Raw genomic sequence first — 23,180 nt, 5'->3', positions numbered from 1 at the left:
CACATGTTTGCCTGTGCACACCACTGGCATACAGTGCCCATGGAGGCCAGAAGAGGGCATTGGCCCCAGGAAAGGGGTTACTGATGGCACCATCCCTGCCAGGTGGGTGCTGGGAACTGAACTCGAGTCTTCTGGAAGAGCATTGGTGCGTTGAGCCATCGCCAGCACACAGGCAGGCCTCACCAGCCTTCTAAAATGGGTTCTGGAATCAAGTACAGGTCAGACTTGCAAGGCAAGTCCTTTTGCCCACGGTACCATCTCACCTTCTGTTCTCTGTGAGCCTCTCTCTTTTCCTCCTGCCTTGGGCCATGGTCTCCCTCCAGTCCTTCCTTTTCTCTCCAAGATCATCATGTCCTACACCACCATAGAATAGCCAGCTCTTACCCACCAGCCCTACCCACCAGCCCATAATTCTCACTGCCTACTGGGATGCAAAACCATCTTCCATTGGTTATCCACTGTTACCTCTAACTCACTCAGACCAAGTCTATGTCCTGCCTGTCTAAGAGATTGCCCATTTGTGCCTGCCCTGTCCTTTCTGATGCACTTCCCAAGTTCTTGGAGCCAGTCTGTTGAAATGAATTTTATCCCCTCCTTAGAAAAGCCCCACCCCCACTCCAGTCCTCTCCTTTTCTTATCTGCCAACCTTGATCGATACTTTAGCCTCTGCCACAGTCTCCTTGCCTCTAGTCTCTTCTCCCCTCAGTACCCAGCTGGCCCCTCAAACTGCTTTCGGGAGAGCACACAGTCTGCCCCAGTTTCAGGTGGCAGTCTCTCCGTGGCTCTCAGATAGTGTCCACTTTGCTGGTCTGAGAAATACGGCACATCAGTAGAAATCACTTTGGAACAAAGCAGACCTAGGCTTGAGTCCTAATACCACAGTCTCTGCCTGACTTTGGGCAGAAGAACATCGTATTCTCTCTGAACCGCACGACCTATGCACAGAATGTAATTTGACTGACAGTCACTTGCTCTGGCTGAAATGTATCCAATTCTGTGTAGGGCAGAGAGGGGCTCACATATAGACAATAGGACCCTCATATCTTTTTCTTTCCATCCTATACCCCCCCCCAAACCATACAACACAGTCTGACAAGAGAGATTTCCCTCATGTCCTTTCTAGCTCACCCCACCATTCACCGACCATACTTTGGGCCAAACTGATTTCCACACAAGCTGGGGACACAGCTCGCCATACAATCCTTCTCAAAGCCTCCTCCACCTTCCAAACTCCAAGTCTGTGTTCTCGCCTTTAAACTCTTAATGGTGTCAGCCCCATAGACTAAGAGGTTCTAAGTTCTTGGCTTATTTTGGATCCAGGCCCTGTTTCATTTCAGACACTGTCTGAAATGTTCAGAGCTGTCATGTGGGTTCTAGGAATTGAACCAGGGTCCTCTGGAAGAGCCTCCAGTGTGCTTAACATCTTCTCTCTGCTCACGATTCCTTTTTTTTTTTTTTCCTAAGACAGATCTCTCTATGTAGCATAGACTATCTTGGAATTCATTGTGTAGATCAGGCTGGCCTTGAACTCACAGAGATCTACCTGTCTTTGCCTCCTGCATGCTGGGATTGACATGTACCACCATGTTCAGTACTTTCCCTCTTTTTAAAGAAACATTCATTTGCTTTTGTTTTTGTGTTGGGGTTTTTGCCTACATGCATGTATAGTATGTGCGTTTCTGGTGGAGGCCAGAAGAGGGCATCGGATCCCTCGGAACTGGAATTACCTAAGGTTGTACGCTGCCCTGTGGGTTGTGGGAATCAGACCTCTGTTTCCCTGCAAGAACAGCAAGTGCTCTAACCATTGAGCCATCTCTTTAACTCCATCCTTTGCTCTTCTCCAGATTGCCCACTTTTAAAAATATGCATACTGTCCTGGTTAGTTTTGTTGTTGTCCACTCAACACAGCTAGGATCATATGAGGAGGAAGAGGAACCTCAACTGAAAAAAATGTCCCCACCAGATTGGCCTTTTAATTAATTGTTGATACGGGACAGCACAGCCCATTGCAGGTGGTGCCACCCCTAAGCAGGAGCGCTTGGGTGTTACAAGAATCAGACTGGGCAAGCCATTGGGGAGCCAGCCAGTAAGCAGATTTAGTTCCCCTGCCTCCACCAGACTCTTACCATGAGTTCTTGTCCTGACTTCCCTCAGTGTCAGAGGATGACCTGAGAGTTGTGGGTTGAAGTAAACTCTTTCCTCCCAAGTTGCTTCTGATCATGGTGTTTTATCACAACAGTAGAAACCCTAACTAAGGCATAACTAAAGAATTGTCTAAGTCAGTTTGAAGAGAGCAACAGCAGCAGAATCACAGCCGAGAGCTGAGAATATGGTAGCTACTTGGTCCTTGAAGCTGGGTGCCTTAACAGGCTAGTCCCACAGTGAGACTCTCACTGGCAGGGTCTCACTTTGTCTCCCTGACTGCCCTGGAATTCTCTGTGTAGACCAGGCTGGCCTCAAACTCACAGAGATCTGCATGCTTCTGTCTCCTGAGTGCTGGAATTAAAGACCTATACCAAGCTAAGTTTGCCCAATTTTTTTCCATATCACAATACTCTAACATTCTCCTTCAGAGACTTCCAGACCCTCTGCATCCTTGGCTGACCCTAAGATCAGGAATATCTGAAGGGTCCCTGGCTGGACCACCTCCTGAGGGCCACAGTTTAACCTGTCTCCTCCTCATAACCTGACTCCCCATCTCTACCAGGAGCTTTCTGCGTGGTCCCCAGATACAAAAAGCATTTAGCTAATGCTTCCCCTCCACTTCCATGTGTTTTCCTGACAATGTTGCCATTTTGCTGGGCCAGCTTTTGGTGGGCTTGGGGTTCACCTTGGTCATGAGAAAAGTTTTACAGACAGCAGCAAGGCAGTGGTCTCCTGACTCAAGGCTATCCTGTGGAGATGGGTTAGGTCTAGGATCACGTGAAGGTCTTGTCTTCAACCAATGAGACTTGGTGGGTTGAGGGAAATGCTAGGGGCCAAAAAGACTAGCCCTGGTGTCTACAGTCTGGGTCCTGATGTTGGTGTTCCTGGAGAGAAAAACTTACCATTATGAAGTCTGTTGTGTGCTGATGTGTGCTAGGCCCCTCCCCTGTGTTTAGTCTCCATAATCCTTGCAAAAAACCACATTGATGGCAAAACTGTCTCAGGGAGTTATGTGACTGACCATACAGCTAGAAACTGTGGAGCAAGGTCTCAACGGGATCTCTGTGCTCCCGGGTAGCCTCCCTTTTAAGCTCCCTCAAGCTTCTAGACTGGCCACTCCACACAGTGCCCTCTCCAAACACTCTTGAAGGAGAGATCTACCTGCCTAATACACTCTTATTGAAACTGGTCTGCCTCCCCAGCTGGCCCTTGTCTATCGGAAAGTCGAGATTGGGGTGTCTGGTGTATTGAGTGGGCGGTGTATTGAGTATGCAGAGAACAAAGCATTTTGGAACCAGCCGGAATACAAAAGAATGACAAGAAGGAACAGCTGCTTGTAAAGAGAAACCTGAGAGAGACTAGCTCAGCTCCCTAATCCTGGCCCGGTGGAGCAGGGATAGGTTCCCCAAGGTCAGGGGATACAGGCAGCTAGGGGCGAGTGCTGGCTACCACTCCCGGGTCCCCTCTCCTGTTCTCAGACAACTGAGGCCTCCTTCTCCCCTTGGGCCAGATGCCCTACCTCTTCTGCCTCCTCCTGAACCTCTCCCTTTGGGTTTTGAGACCCCTTTCAGAATTCTCTCTTTCCACGCTCAGTTCAAGCCTGCGGACCCCCACCTCCCCCTAATTCCCAGCAGTAATTTTAGCAGACTTTCCGCTGGTCTCCACTGGCATGTTCACAGCAAATGGCTCCTATTTGGATCTGACATTTGATCAGTGTGGTGACAAAGCCCAGACAAAGCAGGCACAATGCCTGGGGAGGGGAGGCTTGGGAGGCGGATCACCTTCCTTCTGTCCAGGCCTTATTTGGTCGACCTCAGCGAAGCAGCCTCCAGCACAGTCCCTCTTTATTTATAGCACTTGCTGTCCCTTTGTCTTGTCTCCTGTCACTCTGTAGTGTGCTCCACATCACCACCCACTCCTCACATGGGTTCGGGCCCCCATTCTCTGCACTAGGAATGTCACGCACGCACGCACGCACGCACGCACGCACGCACGCACGCACGCAAAGCACAGGCTGTGCTCTGAAGCCTGGGTCCACTGCTACAATAGGCTGGACAAAGCTCCCGGAGCAGGGGTCTTTGCTTTGGTTCATTGTTACGTATCTCCATTGACCACATCAGTGCCAAGCTCAGACTTGGCCCTCAATGAATACTCACATAGGAAAGGATGGGAAGAGCCACCCAACCGCCAAGAGCAGCAAGCAGGAGGCCAAACATCTGGGATATGAGACAGAGATCTTAAAATTAGGAAACTGGCTTTTAAATTCTGCCTTGCGGCGTTGAGAACAATACTCCAAAAACACCTTTAGACCAAAGCCCTCCAAACCTGAAAGAAGGGGGAAAGGGTATGTTGCTAAGTTGTAGAGATGGCTACCCAATCCCACAGCCACACAGGTTGGCCCCACTCAAAGACACTGGCTTTAAAATGGCTCGCCTGAGTCCCAAGCTTTCTTTACCCATCTCATTGCATGCACCTGTGCCTGAGCCCTCTCCCTGAGCATGGCAGGAAGACACCTTCCTGTGTTGGGAAAGCCAGAAGAGCCTGGGAGAGCTTTAGCCTTCCTTCGGCTGGAGGTTCCTCCTAGGGAGTCTACTCTGTTAATACCTGGCAGGGTCTGGAAGGGACACCCCAGAATTTGTTCTGCTGAGTGTGTTAACAGCAAGACCAGTGCTTCAGCAACTGCAACTGCATGCTGAGGACTGCAGAGCTGCAGCTGCAGTGGGGTGCAGCCCCTACAGTCTGTGGTCCTTCCCCCGCCTTCCCCCTGCACACTGCACACAGCTGCTCAGCATCCTCACCCCTGCTTTAGTTACCAAGAAACCCTACAGAAGCCCTTCCTGGATTTTCCCTTTCCCTGCCTGCCGTGCCTACCCCACCTTCACAATGTACCTGCTTTGCTGGCAGCCCATCCCCCAGGCCTGCCTCTGTCCCTCAAACTGACATCTAATCAACTGGATTAATCCGCATGCGCTCAGAGCTGTGTTTGGGAAGAAAGGGGATTTCAAACTAAACCATGAGTCTGTTGCCTAGACACCGAGCACTGAAGCTTCAATAGCCCATGCTGGAAGAGCAAGAACGAGGCTGGGTACCAGTGTTGCTCCCGGGGCCTGCAGGGGAAGAGAAGGTCTCTCCTGTCCTGTCCCTCTCTCCACTGGGAAGAACAAAGATTGCACCCACGGCTAGACAGAGGCCAGGTGGACCAGGCAGCCGTAGCCATATCATCTACAGCCCTGGGTAACCCTGGGAGGCTCAGGCCTTGCACCTCTCAAATCTGCAGGGCAGCACTAGAACAGGAAAGGGCTCTAAAGCAGGACCATCCGGCAACTGGTCCTCCTCCCCAAACAGCTTTGGTATACTTCCTTAGAATCCCTAGCCGTCCTCCCCTGACTGGGATCAACTCTCTTTCTGTTGAGTTTCCCCACTTTTGCTTCCCTGAAGCTGTGTAATCTTAGAGGAAGCATCCCCCACGCCCCCTAAAGCAAAGCACTTAAATGGATCACTAAAGATCTGCCTGGCTCTGAAGCACAATGATCCCAGGGACACATTGCCTGTTGGACCAAGGAAAGCAGTGTGTGAGCCAGAGTTCCTGTGTCTAAACTCTCTGGTCCTAACAGGAACCTACCTTCTATCTGCTCCAATCCAACCACCATACCAGAGCCATGCCCTCAACTCTGCCCTGCCCCTCTCAGCTGCTGTGACCCAACCCCTTCCCACCTCAGACAGATGCAGGACTCAAGCCAGGAGAGTGGGGAGGATACTGGAAATAGGGCCAGGCTAGCACTGGGGGAAAGGCTTCTAAGGGGCAGCAATGCCAGGGTCAGCAGGACCCTCTTGCAGGCCAGCCAGGGCCCTGCCTGCTTGAGATCGTGGTGGTCATGGTCAGCTTACTCTCTAGTGAGCCGTGGAATGTTAGAGATATTTTTGCTTCACTTTGAGCCGCCCCACCCCCTGGAACTCAGACCCTGAACATGCCATGCCACAACAATGACGACCACTTCCAATTGTTTCCTAGCTGGGGGAGGAGGGGGGAGTACTGTTTGGACAAGGGAAGGGGGGGAGAGTCGGGGGAAATGCTTTTAGTGACAACAGCCCTTTCTAAATCTGGCTAGGGACTGGGTGCGGGTGGGGGATGGGGCACCCTGCTGCCCCATATATACAGCCCCTGAGACCAGGTCTGGCTCTGAGCATTCTCCTGCTGTTTCCTTACTTGCTACCCTCAGGTAGGAGTGGGAGCTGGAGGCCTCCCTCTGGGATAAGGGGCTCCAGGTTCAGGAAGTGATTCCTCTAGGACAGCAGCGGGCTTCTGGCATGTAGTACCAGGTTATCATGGAACACTCCTGTGCAGATCTAAATACGCATGCTTGTGCAGTAGGAATGTGGGAGCCCAAGTGTTCCAAGGTAGGGGGTGGATATCTATATGTGCATATGGCCCAGAATGCAATAGCAGTGTGTGAGCATGTGCGTGCATGTGTGCGTGCGCAAGTACAAGCACACATATCTTAAATGTAAGGATCAGTTTATATTTTATCACATAGGGTACCTCACGCCTGGTTACAAGCATTTTGGCAGAAGAGGGACAGAATGGTGGAGAATAACTCTTAAGGAAGCCAGTTCTGTGAACACTAGAGCCTGTCTATGTTTGGGGAAGTGTCTGACTGTACATAGAGTTATTACTATGTAGGATATGACCCTGCGTGTAGTCTCTGAAACAGCAGCTCACAGACATGCAGGTGTGGGGGGCTCTGGTCTTCGTATGCTGAAGAACACGCAGCCACAGGAGCCTGCCTATGTGCTGGGCTGTTTGCACATGAACACTGTGGGGAGCACGTGCGTTGAGGATGGAAGGAAGCTTACATTCACATCAAGTGTGGGCACAAGCAGAAGGCATGCGTATTCATCAGGGCGTGTGCAGGGGAGGCTGGGGTATGCGAGGGGAGTCAGAGGGCTGTTGGAATCATGAGGCTCGAGTCTGAAATCTGGACTCTGCTATTTGTCCTGTGCTCTGAGAAAAGCAAGGCTTCAGCCTCGACTTCCTCACGTGCCCAAGTAGAACAGCAAGAGTGCATTGTCTGGACAAACGTGACTATTGTTGTATTGTAGGTGGCTCAGAGAAAGGAAGCCTCAGCAGAGGAGTACAGGTAAGGGTAGAACAGCCCCTAAGCCGGAGGACTGGGGCTCGGAGGTTGTTAGTCTTTGGGAGATAGAGCTTGAAAAGGAAGGATGCCAGTGACCAGAAAGGCTGACCAGTGCTGCTAATCACTCTTTGGTGTGCTGAAGAACAGAGCCAGAGAGGAGGGAGGAGCCAGAAGCCAGGCTGGGCCACAGCCTGTCCTGACACCGTCTCTTCTCTTTCTCCAGCTCTCCTACAGGCCTGGGCTTACCTCTCTATCACTAGACACGTTTGAGAATCCAAGGTGAGAGAAGTTGGAGTCCAAATGTTGGGAGATCTGGTAAAACTGCACATAGTTAAAGCCCGAAGCCCGAAGCCTGGCAGGTTCCTTTCTGCCTGCTCGGAGACAATGGCCTGGTGTCCAGAGGCTTCATACTCAGGGCCAGTGAGGGGCAGGGACTATTGACAGTCAGAGATTGATACAGAGATCTGTCCCCACAAGACGGTCAGGACACACCCAAAGACCCCAAGTGAACGAAAGTAAAGCTACCCCCCCTTTGCCTGGCACAGTTGCGAGGCTGCTCTCTGGTTTAGGAGTGAGCCTGGAGAAGGGTAAACTCCTGAGTGCTGAGCACAGTACCAGATTTGGGAGCTGCCACTGGGCGGAAGAGCCTAAGGTGCGGGAAGGCGTATAGGTAACAGCTGCTCCTCACCCCAGACTCAGCGATGGCGGATGCAGAGATGGCTGCATTTGGGGCCGCAGCCCCCTTCCTGCGGAAGTCTGAGAAGGAGAGGCTGGAGGCGCAGACCAGGCCCTTTGACCTCAAGAAAGATGTTTTTGTGCCTGATGACAAAGAAGAGTTTGTCAAGGCCAAGATCGTGTCCCGAGAGGGTGGCAAAGTCACCGCTGAGACGGAGAATGGCAAGGTAGGTGTCAGGACTGGTGTGGGGAGGCCACTCAAGAGAGCCACATACCTAGGGTGCCCAGAGAGGGGACAGGCATGCACACCTGAGGACCCCCAAGCTTCCCGTCCTTTGGGTAGGGTGGGGGTCCAAACTCTCCCAAAAGTCTCCTTACTCCCAACATCTAACTCCAGTCTTTCCTCAGCTATACACCATCCCCCCCCCCAACTCCATACCTTGCCGTGCTACCCTCATGCCAATAGAGCAGGGCAGACACAGGTTGACATGAGGGCCTCTGTTCCAGACGGTGACCGTGAAGGAGGACCAGGTGATGCAGCAAAACCCACCCAAGTTCGACAAGATCGAGGACATGGCCATGCTGACCTTCCTGCACGAGCCGGCTGTGCTGTACAACCTCAAGGAGCGCTACGCTTCCTGGATGATCTACGTGAGTGCAGCACCGGTCCATCGCCCTGAACCGAGAGCTTCCTGGGCAAGAGCAGTCTCCTGAAGCCAAGCCACCTACCTGCCTGCTCTGTGTCCAGGGAGCATGGCACTCTACACCAGCCCTTGCTCCTTTGGCTCGGTTATAAAACCAGACTGATTCTGCGCTTCGCCCTTTGCTTCCATCGCCTCCTGGGGTCTCTCTCTAGTTCTGACAACCACCCCTCACTTGCTCTTCCTTACCCTCAGACCTACTCGGGCCTCTTCTGCGTCACCGTCAACCCCTACAAGTGGCTGCCAGTGTACAATGCAGAAGTGGTGGCCGCCTACCGGGGCAAGAAGAGGAGCGAGGCCCCACCTCACATCTTCTCCATCTCTGACAACGCCTATCAGTACATGCTGACAGGTAAGCCTGGTGCCCAGACCTGGGTCCCCTCAACCTGAATTCTCACCTGGACTCGAATCCCTCAACCCATTGCTTCTCCTCCTCTCTCTTCCAGATCGGGAGAATCAGTCCATCCTCATCACGTGAGCATAGCTCCAGAATCCCTGATCCCAGAATCCCCTGGGAGTACCCAGACTCCTTTGCATGCACCTATGGCCCTCTTTCTCTCCACCCACATGCCCATCTCTTTCTTCTCTGATCTTTGCTCCAACTCTTTTCTTTGTGCCTCTCTCCCTTTCTGTTTTCCATCTTTCTCTTGTTTTCTCCTTTTGCCTCCTCACCCATTTCCCTCTGACTCTTCATTCATGGATAAGCTCATTTGGAAAAGCCCATGAATCACCTGTCTTCATTTTCCTTATCTTCCACTTTAGAAACCTTTTCTCTCCTCCCCACTTACTGTTCCCAAACAGCCCTCTCCTCTCCTTGTCCTCTGTGGCACCATCTTCCTGCTGGTTAACCTGATCCTATGTCCCAGTCCCTAACAACTTCCTGATCAGAGCACCTTCTCTCCACTAGAATAGGTGCTCTCCCTCGCTTGAGGCTCACTGGTCTTAACCAGTGTCTTTACTGCCTATTAAGCCTTTGCTTGTCACAACAGTGGAGAATCCGGAGCTGGGAAGACTGTCAACACTAAGAGGGTCATCCAATATTTTGCTGTTATTGCCGCCATTGGGGACCGCAGCAAGAAGGACCAGACCCCAGGCAAGGTAGGCCTGCTGTCATGTAAAGGCTTGTATTACAGAAAAAGAGTAGGCAGCCGTCATATCCCATCCTTCTTGACCTCTTTCAGGGTACCCTGGAAGATCAAATCATCCAAGCCAACCCTGCTCTGGAGGCCTTTGGCAATGCCAAGACAGTTCGGAATGACAACTCCTCTCGATTTGTGAGTGATACTCCACCTTGAACTTGGGACTTGTGCTGGCTTTCGAAGGATGGCCTCAAATGTGAGCCTTTCCCAGGCTCATTGCTGCTCTCTCCCATCCATCTCTTCAGGGGAAATTCATCCGAATCCATTTTGGGGCAACAGGAAAGTTGGCATCTGCAGACATAGAGACCTGTAAGTTCTATGAGTTTGCTGGGGTTTATTTAGGCTGAGCCCATCCTGGTTCTACAGCCCGATCTCAACCTCTTCCTGCAGTATGCAGTTTTTCTTTCTGTCTCTACTTCTGCCTGAGGCTTTCTCTGGCTTTTCCTGTCTGCTATCAGTGCATGTCTCTTTGTCTCTCTAAGATGCTTTCTTCCCTTCTGGGTCTCTGTTTCCACCTTCATGTGTGACCTCTGTATGTATCCATACACTGGTCTCTCCCTCTGTCCTTTGCTTGTAATGGTCCCCGTCCCTTCCCCTTGACGTCTTTGTATCTAACCTCATTCCTCTCCTATCTGCCTGTTCACAGACCTTCTGGAAAAATCCAGGGTTATTTTCCAGCTGAAAGCAGAAAGAGATTATCACATTTTCTACCAAATCCTGTCTAATAAAAAGCCTGAGCTTCTAGGTGAGTCAGACTGAGACCAGCTATTTCCATGGCAACCTGGTCCTCTCTGCTTAAGGCTGGGTTCAGGCAGTGTGCCTTGGGCCCTATGATACTGCTAGGTTCAGTCTTGGGGGTCAAATCAAGCCCTATCTGAGCCTCTCTCTTGGCCTGTTTGCCATAGTCAGCAGCCCCCAGGATAGCCAGGGGCTGTGGCACACCCGAACCACATTCCTTCCACTTGTAGACATGCTGCTGATCACCAACAACCCCTACGATTATGCGTTCATCTCCCAAGGAGAGACGACTGTGGCCTCCATTGATGACTCTGAAGAGCTCATGGCCACGGATGTAAGTATGCGAGTTCTCAGCTACGGGCGGACACTTGGTCATGGCACGTGGTACCAGCTTAGGAACAGAGCCAAGATACTGGTTATCTGATTTTTAAAGTGGTACAACCCTCCTGGAGAGCTACCCTATGAACAGGGTATACTAAGACACGTGCTATGAAGCCAATATTTGGCGTTGTCAAACCACAGTGTGCTGAGAACCATGGACAGAGACAGGAAAGGTAGAAAACAAAATCACACTACTTGGGACACAGGAAGGAGAGCCCTACAGACCCTGGGGGTGAAGTGAGCTGTTGGGTAGAGGAGAGATACACACGGGTACCAAAACCTAGGCAGGGAAAGATCTAGGAACATAGGTGGGTAGCCCACAGCAGCTACAGAGAACAGCTATGAGCATTCACAGTGGACGGCGATAAGGCAATGCCCTGATCTTTAATGTCTGTCTGTGTTTTAGAGTCCCTCTCTGCTTGTGGGAATCTCATACTTTACAGGGAATAGGAAAACAAATTCAGGTTCTCTCTCCAGTGTTTGCGGGTCTCATTAACTAGTCGCACTTCCTTTTCTGGGCTTCACTGATATGGGGGCTGCTTCCAGAGCGCCTTTGACGTGCTGGGCTTCACTCCAGAAGAAAAGAACTCCATTTACAAGCTGACAGGCGCCATCATGCACTTTGGAAACATGAAGTTCAAGCAGAAGCAGCGGGAGGAGCAGGCGGAACCAGACGGCACTGAAGGTGAGAAGCAAGAAAGCTGTGGAGTCACCGAGGGCCAAGTCTGCAGAACGAGTATCCACATACTAACTTCCTCACCTGTCCTTTCCTTCCAGAGGCTGACAAATCAGCCTACCTCATGGGGCTGAACTCAGCCGATCTGCTCAAGGGGCTGTGCCACCCTAGAGTCAAAGTGGGCAACGAGTACGTCACCAAGGGGCAGAATGTCCAGCAGGTGGGTTGTCTTTGGATGATAAGTGAATGGCCGAGAGATCACTGCATAGTGGAATATGAGCTTTCAAACTCATCCTTCCCAAGGGCCCATATCATCCAGATTTCTCCCCTACCCTGCAGGTGTCATACGCCATCGGGGCACTGGCCAAGTCAGTGTACGAGAAGATGTTCAACTGGATGGTGACACGCATCAACGCAACCCTGGAGACCAAGCAGCCCCGCCAGTACTTCATAGGTGTCCTGGACATCGCTGGCTTTGAGATCTTCGATGTGAGTCTGGGAGCCCTGGCCTGGGACACCAAGTGTTTCTCACCTACCCACTCAGACCATCAGTCACATGTGGAGGGCCAGCTGTGGGCCAGGCACAGGATAGCAGTGGGGACCCATTAGAGCCAATCACTGTCCCTGCCCTCAGGAGAAGCCCTCCCTTCCCTGCTATAACCTGGGAGGGGACCAGCCATGCCTGTGCCAAGCTCAGGCAGGTGTGTGGCACAGTCCTAGGCTGACCCACCCTGCTGGCCTCTCAGACCCTCAGTCGGCCTGCCTGACTGGCTGCCTCACCCCCTTGCAGTTCAACAGCTTTGAGCAGCTGTGCATCAACTTCACCAATGAGAAGCTGCAGCAGTTCTTCAACCACCACATGTTCGTGCTGGAGCAGGAGGAGTACAAGAAGGAGGGCATTGAGTGGACTTTCATAGACTTTGGCATGGACCTGCAGGCCTGTATCGACCTCATCGAGAAGGTGAGCCCTGCCTCCACCATCTGAGCCTTCCCCCTGCGCCTTACATAAACACTTCAGAATTCCAGATAAAGTGATGGCTCATGTCCCTTCTGAGGAGTTCAGTCTAAGTATCAGAAGTGGGACTCTTTTCCAGAGTTCTGTGTTGTTTAGAATATCCATGACAGTGCTGATAGCTCTGTTCCCAGGAGCTTGAGACTGGACACATGAAAGATGGGCATCTAGAAGCTGGGCTTCCCCACCACTGGCTCTGGGTTGCACACATCCAAGGATCAGGAAATGGGACAATGGTATTGGGGGAGGGGCTATAAGAGTGGTTTTTGTTTTTTGTTTTTTGTTTTTGTTTTGGTTTTGGTTTTTCAAGACAAGGTTCCTCTGTGTAGCCCTGGCTGCCCTGGAACTGGCTATCTAGTCCAGGATGGCTTTGAACTCAGAGATGCACCTGCCTCTGCCTCCTGAGTGCTGGGATTAAAGGTGTGTGCCATCACCACCTGGCTAGTGTACCTATTTTTAAACTCAGCATCACAGGGATCTGGGTGGTAGAGTACGATAGAGACATCAGAAGCAGCCACAAACTCAGATTTGAGAAAGAAAAAAAAAAAGGCCCTCTGAAATCAACAAAAATCCCCACTTGTGGAAAGCTTGACAAGTGTCAAACATTAGGCAGTGGTCTCTTCATAACCTAAGGGCATGTCTGGGTAAGTACTGACATACTGAAGAATATCTCAACTAAGTGAAGCTTACTCAATGATTCTCTCCCTACACTCTTAGCCCATGGGCATCATGTCCATCCTGGAGGAGGAGTGCATGTTCCCCAAAGCCACAGACATGACCTTCAAGGCCAAGCTGTACGACAACCACCTGGGCAAGTCCAACAACTTCCAGAAGCCTCGCAATGTCAAGGGGAAGCAGGAAGCCCACTTCTCCTTGGTCCACTATGCTGGCACCGTGGACTACAATATCCTGGGCTGGCTACAGAAGAACAAGGACCCACTCAATGAGACAGTGGTGGGTTTGTATCAGAAGTCTTCCCTCAAGCTGCTCAGCAATCTATTTGCCAACTATGCTGGAGCTGATGCCCGTAAGTACCCCCGGGGCATTAGCACTCTAAGGTTTATGCCATAGTTCTGAGGCACATTGACGGTGAAATTTCACCACTTCCCTTTCATGGTACACCCCGAGATGTACAGACTCAGTGAGATAGACCTGGGCGGAGACACTGAAGCCGCCACATTGAAAACTCTCGCCTGGTGGCCAGGAAAGACAAAATGTGAGGAGAGGCTATAGGCCTCTGCCCCCTACTCCTTGCCTCTTTACGAATCCACTCATTATCCTTTTTTGGCTTCCTTTCCCACAGCGGCGGACAAAGGCAAAGGCAAGGCAAAGAAAGGCTCATCCTTTCAGACCGTGTCTGCTCTGCACAGAGTGAGTGTATGCCCAGCCTCAGCCTACCATGGCTCCCCATTTATTCTGGTGCCTCAGCCCCAGCTCCTCCCAATACCAGTTCTTCTGGGTTCACCTTGGCCCTTCCCATGCTCCTGTCTTTCTTCATCTCCTGGCCTCTAATCTTGTGTCTCCCTCATCCCTCTTCACTTCTCACCTTCACCTGTGTCTTCTCCAGCATCCTTCTGTCTCCTCACTTCCCATACTCTCTCCTTTCTTTTCCTCCTCTTCTCTTCCTACATCTTCTCCTTCCTTGCTCTTTATTTCATCCTCTTTTTCTGCCACAGGAAAATCTGAACAAACTTATGACAAACTTGCGCTCCACACACCCTCACTTTGTACGCTGCATCATCCCCAATGAGACAAAGTCTCCAGGTAAGCCCACGGACTTGCGCTCTCCCACTCTGAACACGCACTGACTCAGAGACGGGACCTTGAGTAATCTCCAAGTCATGGTGGTTTCCAAGTCACATTCTACTCCCGGACCACCCCTCCCACATTACCCTATGTTGGATTATGCACCTCAGAGTAATATGTAAGGCACTTCTATGGGAATCACCTCATGAGTGACTTCCAGCCCTTAATGAGACATCTAAGGAATGTCTATTTGTTCTTAAACGTTGGAAACAAAATATCAGGAGCCCAGGTTCAGAGCCTGGCTAAGATTTCAATGAGCTCAGTGACCTGCACGACATTCAATCTCTTAGCCCATTCACACAGAATGAGAGATACGTCTGTCCTGAAACCATCCATGATAATAAGTATAAATTATACAAAATAATAGATGAGGGAATATTTTGATTGCTGTTAGAAATGTGGCTAAAGGGGAAATGAAACAAACGGAGAATTGGTATTGGCTGACTGCCTGGCTGAAGTAAGCAGATAGTATATGCCAGGGCCGGGATGAGAACCCAGAGGATTGGGGTTAGTCCAACACTCTCCCAATCATAACTCTCCTCTCTGCTGCCCCAGGGGTGATGGACAACCCCCTGGTCATGCACCAGCTGCGATGCAATGGCGTGCTGGAGGGCATCCGCATCTGCAGGAAGGGCTTCCCCAACCGCATTCTCTATGGGGACTTCCGGCAGAGGTAAGGGGTGCCCCAGGGCTCAGGGATCCAGGCATGAGCTCCCTTTGTGGGAGTGGGGGGGGTCTATGGCGGCCCTGAAATTCTATAGGCAGAGCAGACCCCCACAGAATGCAAATGACTCTGAGAACTTCCCTCCCAAGGTATCGCATCCTGAACCCAGCAGCCATCCCTGAGGGGCAATTCATTGATAGCAGGAAAGGGGCTGAGAAACTGCTGGGCTCCCTGGATATTGACCACAACCAATACAAGTTTGGTCACACCAAGGTGAGGAAAAGAAAGAGACGAATTAGTTAAAGATATCTTCTTTTCCTTCGGTTCTTCATCTTTCCCTCCCACCCTCTTACTTTATCTCATCTTAAAAGCTATCTCTGAACCACGAGCTAGCTCTCTGCTCCCAGAACCACTTTCCCATCCCTTCTCCAGCCACCTACAGCATCCTCCTTCCAATTCTTCCCTAAGTTATCCCCAGACGCCCACCACGTCTGCCCTCATGCCCCATCCTAGTTGTGCCTAACACACGTGTCTTCTCTGCAGGTGTTCTTCAAGGCGGGCCTGCTGGGGCTGCTGGAGGAGATGCGCGATGAGAGGCTGAGCCGCATCATCACCAGAATCCAGGCCCAGTCCCGAGGTGTGCTCTCCAGAATGGAGTTCAAGAAGCTGCTGGAGCGCAGGTGAGAGTCTTTAAAGGAGATCCCTAGCCCTCCCGAGGTGCAAGCTAATTCAGTGAGAGAGTCAAGAGAAAGACTTCAGGGAGCCCAGCAGGAAGAAATCATTAGGAGGGAATCTTATGAACACAAGCTGGTCCTTAGCTTTTGAAGACCTTGGGAAGGGCGAGGTCAATGAAGGGAAGGTGGATTTATCTAGGAATAAGAGCCTCAGATATGAAGCTCCATATCACTCTCATTATCCTGCCTGCAGAGACTCACTGCTGATTATCCAGTGGAACATTCGGGCCTTCATGGGGGTAAAGAATTGGCCGTGGATGAAGCTCTACTTCAAGATCAAGCCGCTGCTGAAGAGCGCGGAGACGGAGAAGGAGATGGCCACCATGAAGGAGGAGTTTGGACGAGTCAAAGATGCACTAGAGAAGTCTGAGGCTCGCCGCAAGGAGCTGGAGGAGAAGATGGTGTCCCTGCTGCAGGAGAAGAATGACCTGCAGCTCCAAGTGCAGGCGGTGAGGCCACATGGCCATTGTGAGCTCCTCCCCCCGTGCTTCTATCATGCTCCCCACAATCCCACACCTCTCTTTACCTAGGAGTGTAAGATCTTGTCGCTCACAGGCTGAGGATTCTGGTACCTCACTTTCGAAGACCTCCTCAGAAGGAGAAAAGATAAAAAAGAAACTTCTTTTACATACGCAGGCTCAGGCATACATGGCAGTGCATCTCTGTTATTCCAGCACTTGGGAGGTGGAGGCAGGAGAATCAGGAGTTCAAGGTTAGCACTGGCTATAGAGTGAGTGCAAGGCCAGCCTGGGCTGTAAGGGATCCTGTCTCAAAAATATACATGCACACACACACACACACACACACACAGAGAGAGAGAGAGAGAGAGAGAGAGAGAGAGAGAGATCGTTATCTTTGAGCTTAAATTTCTTCATTTTAGACAGGAGCCACCTGCCTGTCTCATAGGTTAAAATTCACAGGGTTTAACATCAGCAAATGCAGTTCCTTAAAGCAAGGAAGGCTATGTGAAGACTTTGAGTTCTCTCCTCTACTCCTCTCCCCAGTGCTCCCAAGCCAGACCATCCTAAACCTGCCTCCTTAGCCTCCTGAGGCTCTTCTCAGATGAGAAGAAGCCGGGGTCCCTCTCCTATCTGGCTATTGCACACCTCCCCTCCACCTGTGAGGACAAGGGCCCATCCTCTCTGACCAGCCTCCCTTTCTGTTCCTTGCCCCCCAGGAACAAGACAACTTGGCGGATGCAGAGGAGCGCTGTGACCAGCTGATCAAGAACAAGATCCAGCTGGAGGCCAAGGTGAAGGAGATGACCGAGAGGCTGGAGGACGAGGAGGAGATGAACGCCGAGCTCACTGCCAAGAAGCGCAAGCTGGAAGATGAGTGCTCAGAGCTCAAGCGGGATATTGATGACCTGGAGCTGACGCTGGCCAAGGTGGAGAAGGAAAAGCATGCAACAGAGAACAAGGTGAGGCCGGCTCCCTCGGGTTCCAAACCACAGCATGGTCCTCATGGTAGCATGGAGGTTCCTCTAGGTGTCCCCAGGATGGTGTCCTTTGACTTAAAGGGAATGTGGGATTTGTGTTTGGCAGGTGAAAAACCTGACAGAGGAGATGGCTGGTTTGGATGAGATCATTGTCAAGCTGACAAAGGAGAAGAAAGCTCTGCAAGAGGCCCACCAGCAGGCTCTGGATGACCTGCAGGCTGAGGAAGACAAGGTCAACACTCTGACCAAGGCCAAGGTCAAGCTGGAGCAGCAGGTGGATGATGTAAGCAGACTGGGCATAATGGGCTTAGATGTAGCGCGTCTTTCTGTGTTGAGAGGTATGTGTGAACAGCTGTGTGTGTGTGTGGGGGGGTGTTATTTAGTCTATTGACATCTTCCCAGAATAGAACTAGGGGGTAAAAAGCATGCGAATTATTGACTTCAAAAAAAATGTATCTCACTGACCAAGAACAGGGGTAGCTTTTTTGGTTTGGTTTGGTTTGGTTTGGTTTGGTTTGGTTTGGTTTTGTGTTTTCAAGACAGAGTTTCTCTGTGTAGCCTTGGTTTTCCTGGAACTCATTCTGTACACGATGCTGGCCTCAAACTCACAGAAGATCCTCCTGCCTCTGCTTCCTGAGTGCTGGGGATTTAAGGCATGCACCACACACAATGCCCAGCCTGAGCTGGCTTTTTATTAAAGTTAAAAATGTAAACCCACATAGCTCTTTGACCACAGGGTTTAGAGGATCATCTCATAAGAACACTGTATACCTCTTTGGTAAATTGTTAGACTCTTTGAGGAGGATCTTTGCAGAGTCGGGTCCTGAATGACCATTGTTCCCTCAAATGTGTATCTGTCCATTGACTCCCGTGCCATTCTGCCATAGTAACTCAGTATCTGTCTCAGTCGCAGGACTAAGAGCTCCCCTCAGATGAGTTTACTCAGTTTTGTGTCTCCAGTACCCTGCACAGAGCCTGGAACCCGTAGGTACTTACAGGATGCTGAATGAATGGTTATGGCTTTGGAACCTTCTCCCACATTCATTCATTCACAAAATAATCTATTGAGCAAACCTTTCAGTCTAGACATTCTCGTGGTTCCCTGGGAACATTGGTCCTTTCTAGGGACGTGTCCCAAGTCCTGGATTCTCTAAGGATTTCCAAAATATAGATGAACAAAACTTAGGTCAGGATGTCCTACCTTGTGGTTCATGGCTGGTCCTTCTCTCTGCCAGCTGGAGGGATCCCTGGAGCAGGAGAAGAAGGTGCGCATGGACCTAGAGCGAGCCAAGCGGAAGCTGGAGGGTGACCTGAAGCTGACGCAGGAGAGCATCATGGACCTGGAGAATGACAAGCAGCAGTTGGATGAGCGACTCAAAAAGTACCATATACCATATCGCCAGGGCCTTTATCCAGCCCAGCTCATCTCACAGGCTGACCCAAGCAAGGGCCATCCTAAGAGGCAATGGGCGCTCAGACTTGGGGCAAAGGCTCCCTAACCCACACATCAGGTCATAGTCCTCCCTAGCAAGGATTCTCACTTGGATCTCTCAGGCACCTTGTCCCCACTAGGCTCTTGGGAGAGGTGAAAATAAAAGCTTGCTTCCTTTGTGAGCACTCAGTCAGATAGGGAGGAAGGCTACACAGAATTTCAAAGGAATTGCTCTGCTCTTCAAAGAATGAAGGGGTTGGGTCATTTCTTTTTTCTAGGTAGGTTCTAGTTCCAGTCTTTATTGCAAGTCCTTCCCAAAGGTGTGCATACAGACTTGGTGAATAGTGAGTTGCAAAAACATATTTTGACATTTGAGGCTCTTATAGTATTTCAACTTGTATTTGCATAAGAGTCTTCACACTGTCCTAGGCCCAGAGTTTGTTGGTTGAATGAATGAAAGAAATATGGTCCTAACAGCTTTTCAACCTTCTTTTTTTTATATATTTTATTTTTAATTGTGTGTGTGTGTGTGTGTGTGTGTGTGTGTGTGTGTGTGTGTGTGTGCTTACAGAAGCTGGAAGAGAGCACCAGACACCCTGGAACTGGCCTATGAGGCAGTTGTGAGCTGCATGGTATGAGTGCTGAGAACTGATCTTGCTTCTTCTAGAAGAGCAGTACTCCCAACTGCCCTCCTCAGAATCCTCACAAAGATAGTGTCCGTCATCCTACTTTACCAAAGAAACAGCTAAGGCTCAGAAAGGTTAAGGAGTAGAGAGGGAAGTGAGCATGATCAAGGTGCATGGTCTGGTGTGAGAAACCATCCTTATGATCCCAGCACTATGTACAGTGAATATACACCAATTAAAAAAAAAGAGGCAACTGAGTCACCTAAGCTAACAGTGACAAGTTAAAGACCACCAGCATCAAAGAGAAAGAAAAAAAAGGCCTTTGCAATAGTCTCATTACTTCACCTAGAAGAAAACTTGGGATAAGAGGGGAAATCTTGCCGGGCGGTGGTGGTGCATACCTTTAATCCCAGCACTTGGGAGGCAGAGGCAGGTGGATTTCCGAGTTCGAGGCCAGCCTGGTCTACAAAGTGAGTTCCAGGACAGCCAGGGCTACACAGAGAAACCCTGTCTCGAAAAACCAATAAATAAATAAATAAATAAATAAATAAATAAATAAATAAATAAAGGAAAGCTTGGGCTGGAGAGATGGCTCAGAGGTTAAGAGCACTGATTGCTCTTCCAGAGGTCCTGAGTTCAAATCCCAGAAACCACATGGTGGCTCACAACCATCTGTAATGGGATCTGATTTGCCCTCTTCTGGTGTGTCTGAGAACACTGATGGTGTACACTCATACATATTTAATAATAAATAAATAATTTTTTAAAAGAAGGAAAAGCCCCACAGAGCCCCACCCCACCACCCTGCTGCAGGGCTTTCCATTACATTCTTCCTGGACCTGAACCCGACAGCAGGTGTTATCCTTTGGGCATCCTAAATCACTCTTGGAAGTTTTTTTTTTTTTGTTTTCCTGTACTTTATTGGTTTTATAGTCTGCAATCTCTGGTGGATAGTCAGGTGCCTACCTGGCCTGCTACCCCACCCCCTTTCTTCCCTACAGGAAGGACTTTGAGTTAAATGCACTCAATGCCAGGATTGAGGATGAGCAGGCCCTGGGCAGTCAGCTGCAGAAGAAGCTCAAGGAGCTTCAGGTAAGGCTAGAGTAGAGGCTCCAGCTGAACGTGCCATCCAGGGTACGCTACTCCTGCATCAAGGAACTGTGTGCCCGTGAAAGGAGATAAAATGAACAAGGCTTCCTATGGGAATCCCTAGCTGGGGCTTGTATGATCCAAGGAAGACACAGGAAGAGAGCCTGAGAGGGGACCGGGGAGGTCTAGACCGCAGAACTCCTGGTTTCTTCTCAGTCTGTCTAGTCAAGAGATCACAGAGCTCCACTGCAGACCTGAGTCTCCATGCCTACTCTGTCACCTGGTGACTTTTAGGTCCCTTCAGCTCTTATGGTTCTTTCCTCTGTAGCAGGCATTGAATTAGGTCTTCAGCTATTTGATCAGACAAGTGTGTTTTTTCTCAGCTACACATTTGCTACTTTCCCCCACTAAATTGCTTGCAAAAACCCATGAGACTCAAATTGTTGTTGTTGTTGTTCTTGTTGTTTGGCCTTCTCTAAGAGATCTGCTTTCTTCCAATAAAGAGAATGTGCAATGCTCAAGCCTAAAGGAAAGTTGACTGGGCTGCGCAAGACACCTTCCCCCAAATCCATCTATGTCCACCTTTCTAGTAACACATCAAACTTACGTGCTGTTCTCATAGGCCAGGGATCTTTTAGAGCCCCAGGGCGGGCCTCAATGGAGGGGTGCAGGAAGCAGGTCTGACCCTCTGTGTCCCTGGCTAGGCACGCATCGAGGAGCTGGAGGAGGAGCTGGAGGCCGAGCGCACAGCCCGGGCCAAGGTGGAGAAGCTGCGCTCTGACCTGTCCCGGGAGCTGGAGGAGATCAGTGAGAGGCTGGAGGAGGCCGGCGGGGCCACATCCGTGCAGATAGAGATGAACAAGAAGCGCGAGGCCGAGTTCCAGAAGATGCGGCGGGACCTGGAGGAGGCCACGCTGCAGCACGAGGCCACGGCGGCGGCCCTGCGCAAGAAGCATGCGGACAGCGTGGCGGAGCTGGGCGAGCAGATCGACAACCTCCAGCGGGTGAAGCAGAAGCTGGAGAAAGAGAAGAGTGAGTTCAAGCTGGAGCTGGACGATGTCACCTCCAACATGGAGCAGATCATCAAGGCCAAGGTGGGCCCTCTCAGCAGCTCCCTCCTCTAATCCCCTCTGGTGTCGATCTGATCCTCTTTCTTCCTTGACAGCTCATCTGGTTCCTTCCTCCCCGCCCCCTCCCTTCCATGGTTTTCTCTTTCACTGCAATCCTTACTCCACTTTAGTTCCTTCCTGCACCTACTCTGTAACTCCTTCCTCTCTCAGGCTAACCTGGAGAAGATGTGCCGGACCTTGGAAGACCAGATGAATGAGCACCGGAGCAAGGCCGAGGAGACGCAGCGTTCTGTCAATGACCTCACCAGCCAGCGGGCCAAGCTGCAGACAGAGAATGGTGAGCACAGAGCTGGAGCTCCATGGGCCCCAACCTCCTGAGCCATCCTAGCCTTGGGTGTACATGCTCCTCATATGCCCACAGCCTCTTCAGAGAAGGGAGCCTAAGAGTTAGGGGCAGGGTTGAGGGTAGAGAGGGTCTGAAGGTACCTTGGTGCCTCCCCAGGGGAGCTGTCCCGGCAGCTGGACGAGAAGGAGGCTCTGATCTCTCAGCTAACCCGAGGCAAGCTCACGTATACACAGCAGCTGGAGGACCTCAAGAGGCAACTGGAGGAGGAGGTCAAGGTAAGGCCTGGACTCTGTGTCTGGCCCAAGCATAGAGTGCACCAATTGGCCAGAATATGGGTCTCTTTCTTCTCTAAGAGTGAGGCTTGTCTGGTCCACAACTTACTACAAACTGCAAAAAAGAAGTAATAAGACAGCCTTTACTAAGTATCTTTTAAAATCTGTTCCCCAGGCTGAGAGAGGCCCTTTGCCCTCCTGCTGCTGTGCAGGGGTGGGGAGTAGGAGGGTAAAGAGGCAGAGAGGAAATTATCTAAGATAGTGATTCTCAACCTCTGGTTTGCAGCCTCTTTGGGGTCAAATAGTAGATATCATGCATGCCAGACATTTACATTCACATCTAGAGCAGTAGTAAATTATAGTGTGAAGTAGCCATGACAATTTTATGGTTGAGGGTCCCTACAACATGAGGGACTGTATTAAAGGCCACAGCATTAGGCAGGCTCAGAGCCTCTGATCTGAGAAGATGGGATTTGGCCTTCTTGGGTGCAGATATTGGGTGCAGGGACTACACAGAGGGGTCCTAGGATGATGAGAGCAATCTGAAGCCTGGAAGAAGAAAGCCGGAGCCTATCCCTAGCACAGTACCGAGTTCATGGGAAAGAGATAAGGCCATGTGTTCTTAAGCCTCACAGGGCTCTGGCTGAGGAGAGAGCTCAGTCAGTTAAAGGCTTGGCGCAGGAGCATGAAGGTGTTTGGGCCTGAGTTCAGTCCCCAGCACTTGTAATCCCAGCGTGGAGATGGCAGAGACAGTCACATAGCTTGCCTGTTCTACTTTGTGGATTCTTTTTCTTCCACCCTTTCAACCCCCTAACACTAGATAAGAGAGAAAAAATGATAGAAAAGAAAGGAAAGAGATCCCTGAATAAAGTCAGAAGTTGGAAACCGGACGATGCTATTGTTAGACTACCTCCTTCTCATTAGGGATGATGCTATGGTTACACTACCTCCTTCTCATTAGGGGCGTTGAGTTTGAGTTGCTTGAGGAAAGTTTGATCTTCACCACCAAGATACCTAGTTGATTCTTCTTCTTCTTCTTCTTCTTCTTCTTCTTCTTCTTCTTCTTCTTCTTCTTCTTCTTCTTCTTCTTCTTCTTCTTCT

The 23,180-nt window shown here is 50.6% G+C and overlaps 1 protein-coding gene and 2 long non-coding RNA genes across 5 annotated transcripts in view; 1 reads left to right on the top strand and 2 right to left on the bottom strand.

Annotated features, from left to right (window-relative positions):
• The first annotated feature begins 6,249 nt into the window (after window positions 1-6,249).
• Window positions 6,250-23,180, top strand: part of Myh7 (myosin heavy chain 7) — a 23,629-nt gene continuing 6,698 nt past the window's right edge. Inside the window, exons 1-30 of one of the 2 annotated variants that reach the window (XM_021181494.2) lie at window positions 6,250-6,365; window positions 7,246-7,283; window positions 7,504-7,559; window positions 7,974-8,182; window positions 8,463-8,606; window positions 8,852-9,008; window positions 9,103-9,130; window positions 9,646-9,754; window positions 9,838-9,930; window positions 10,041-10,104; window positions 10,442-10,540; window positions 10,764-10,867; window positions 11,461-11,599; window positions 11,692-11,810; window positions 11,930-12,079; window positions 12,381-12,551; window positions 13,320-13,629; window positions 13,906-13,973; window positions 14,279-14,366; window positions 14,964-15,081; window positions 15,222-15,345; window positions 15,616-15,752; window positions 16,000-16,255; window positions 16,984-17,226; window positions 17,351-17,527; window positions 18,480-18,625; window positions 20,304-20,394; window positions 21,096-21,485; window positions 21,672-21,798; window positions 21,964-22,082. In XM_021181494.2, the coding sequence (XP_021037153.1) occupies window positions 7,982-8,182; window positions 8,463-8,606; window positions 8,852-9,008; window positions 9,103-9,130; window positions 9,646-9,754; window positions 9,838-9,930; window positions 10,041-10,104; window positions 10,442-10,540; window positions 10,764-10,867; window positions 11,461-11,599; window positions 11,692-11,810; window positions 11,930-12,079; window positions 12,381-12,551; window positions 13,320-13,629; window positions 13,906-13,973; window positions 14,279-14,366; window positions 14,964-15,081; window positions 15,222-15,345; window positions 15,616-15,752; window positions 16,000-16,255; window positions 16,984-17,226; window positions 17,351-17,527; window positions 18,480-18,625; window positions 20,304-20,394; window positions 21,096-21,485; window positions 21,672-21,798; window positions 21,964-22,082 (3,972 nt within the window). In that variant the 5' untranslated portion in view covers window positions 6,250-6,365; window positions 7,246-7,283; window positions 7,504-7,559; window positions 7,974-7,981. Of the gene's footprint in view, window positions 6,544-7,245; window positions 7,284-7,503; window positions 7,560-7,973; window positions 8,183-8,462; window positions 8,607-8,851; window positions 9,009-9,102; window positions 9,131-9,645; window positions 9,755-9,837; window positions 9,931-10,040; window positions 10,105-10,441; window positions 10,541-10,763; window positions 10,868-11,460; window positions 11,600-11,691; window positions 11,811-11,929; window positions 12,080-12,380; window positions 12,552-13,319; window positions 13,630-13,905; window positions 13,974-14,278; window positions 14,367-14,963; window positions 15,082-15,221; window positions 15,346-15,615; window positions 15,753-15,999; window positions 16,256-16,983; window positions 17,227-17,350; window positions 17,528-18,479; window positions 18,626-20,303; window positions 20,395-21,095; window positions 21,486-21,671; window positions 21,799-21,963; window positions 22,083-23,180 lie in introns of both variants that reach the window. The other variant, XM_021181495.2, reaches the window with a different exon arrangement.
• LOC110309089 lies at window positions 9,838-21,266 on the bottom strand. The gene is made up of 3 exons (XR_002379657.2): window positions 20,999-21,266; window positions 18,446-18,584; window positions 9,838-10,086 (listed from the first exon to the last, which is right to left on the bottom strand). It is a non-coding gene; the product is annotated as an uncharacterized LOC110309089 (long non-coding RNA).
• The window catches only part of LOC115029238, a 10,204-nt gene continuing 8,714 nt past the window's right edge, over window positions 21,691-23,180 (bottom strand). For both annotated transcript variants that reach the window (XR_003834808.1, XR_003834809.1), the window contains exons 2-3: window positions 21,948-22,194; window positions 21,691-21,782 (exon numbers count right to left, since the gene is read on the bottom strand). This is a non-coding gene — a long non-coding RNA (uncharacterized LOC115029238). The remainder of the gene's footprint in view (window positions 21,783-21,947; window positions 22,195-23,180) is intronic.

Source organism: Mus caroli, chromosome 14 (assembly GCF_900094665.2).
Source record: "Mus caroli chromosome 14, CAROLI_EIJ_v1.1, whole genome shotgun sequence".
In the NCBI taxonomy this organism is placed as follows: domain Eukaryota; kingdom Metazoa; phylum Chordata; class Mammalia; order Rodentia; family Muridae; genus Mus; species Mus caroli.
Note: the sequence above shows the minus strand (reverse complement) of the source record. Positions and strands in the feature narration are given on the sequence as shown.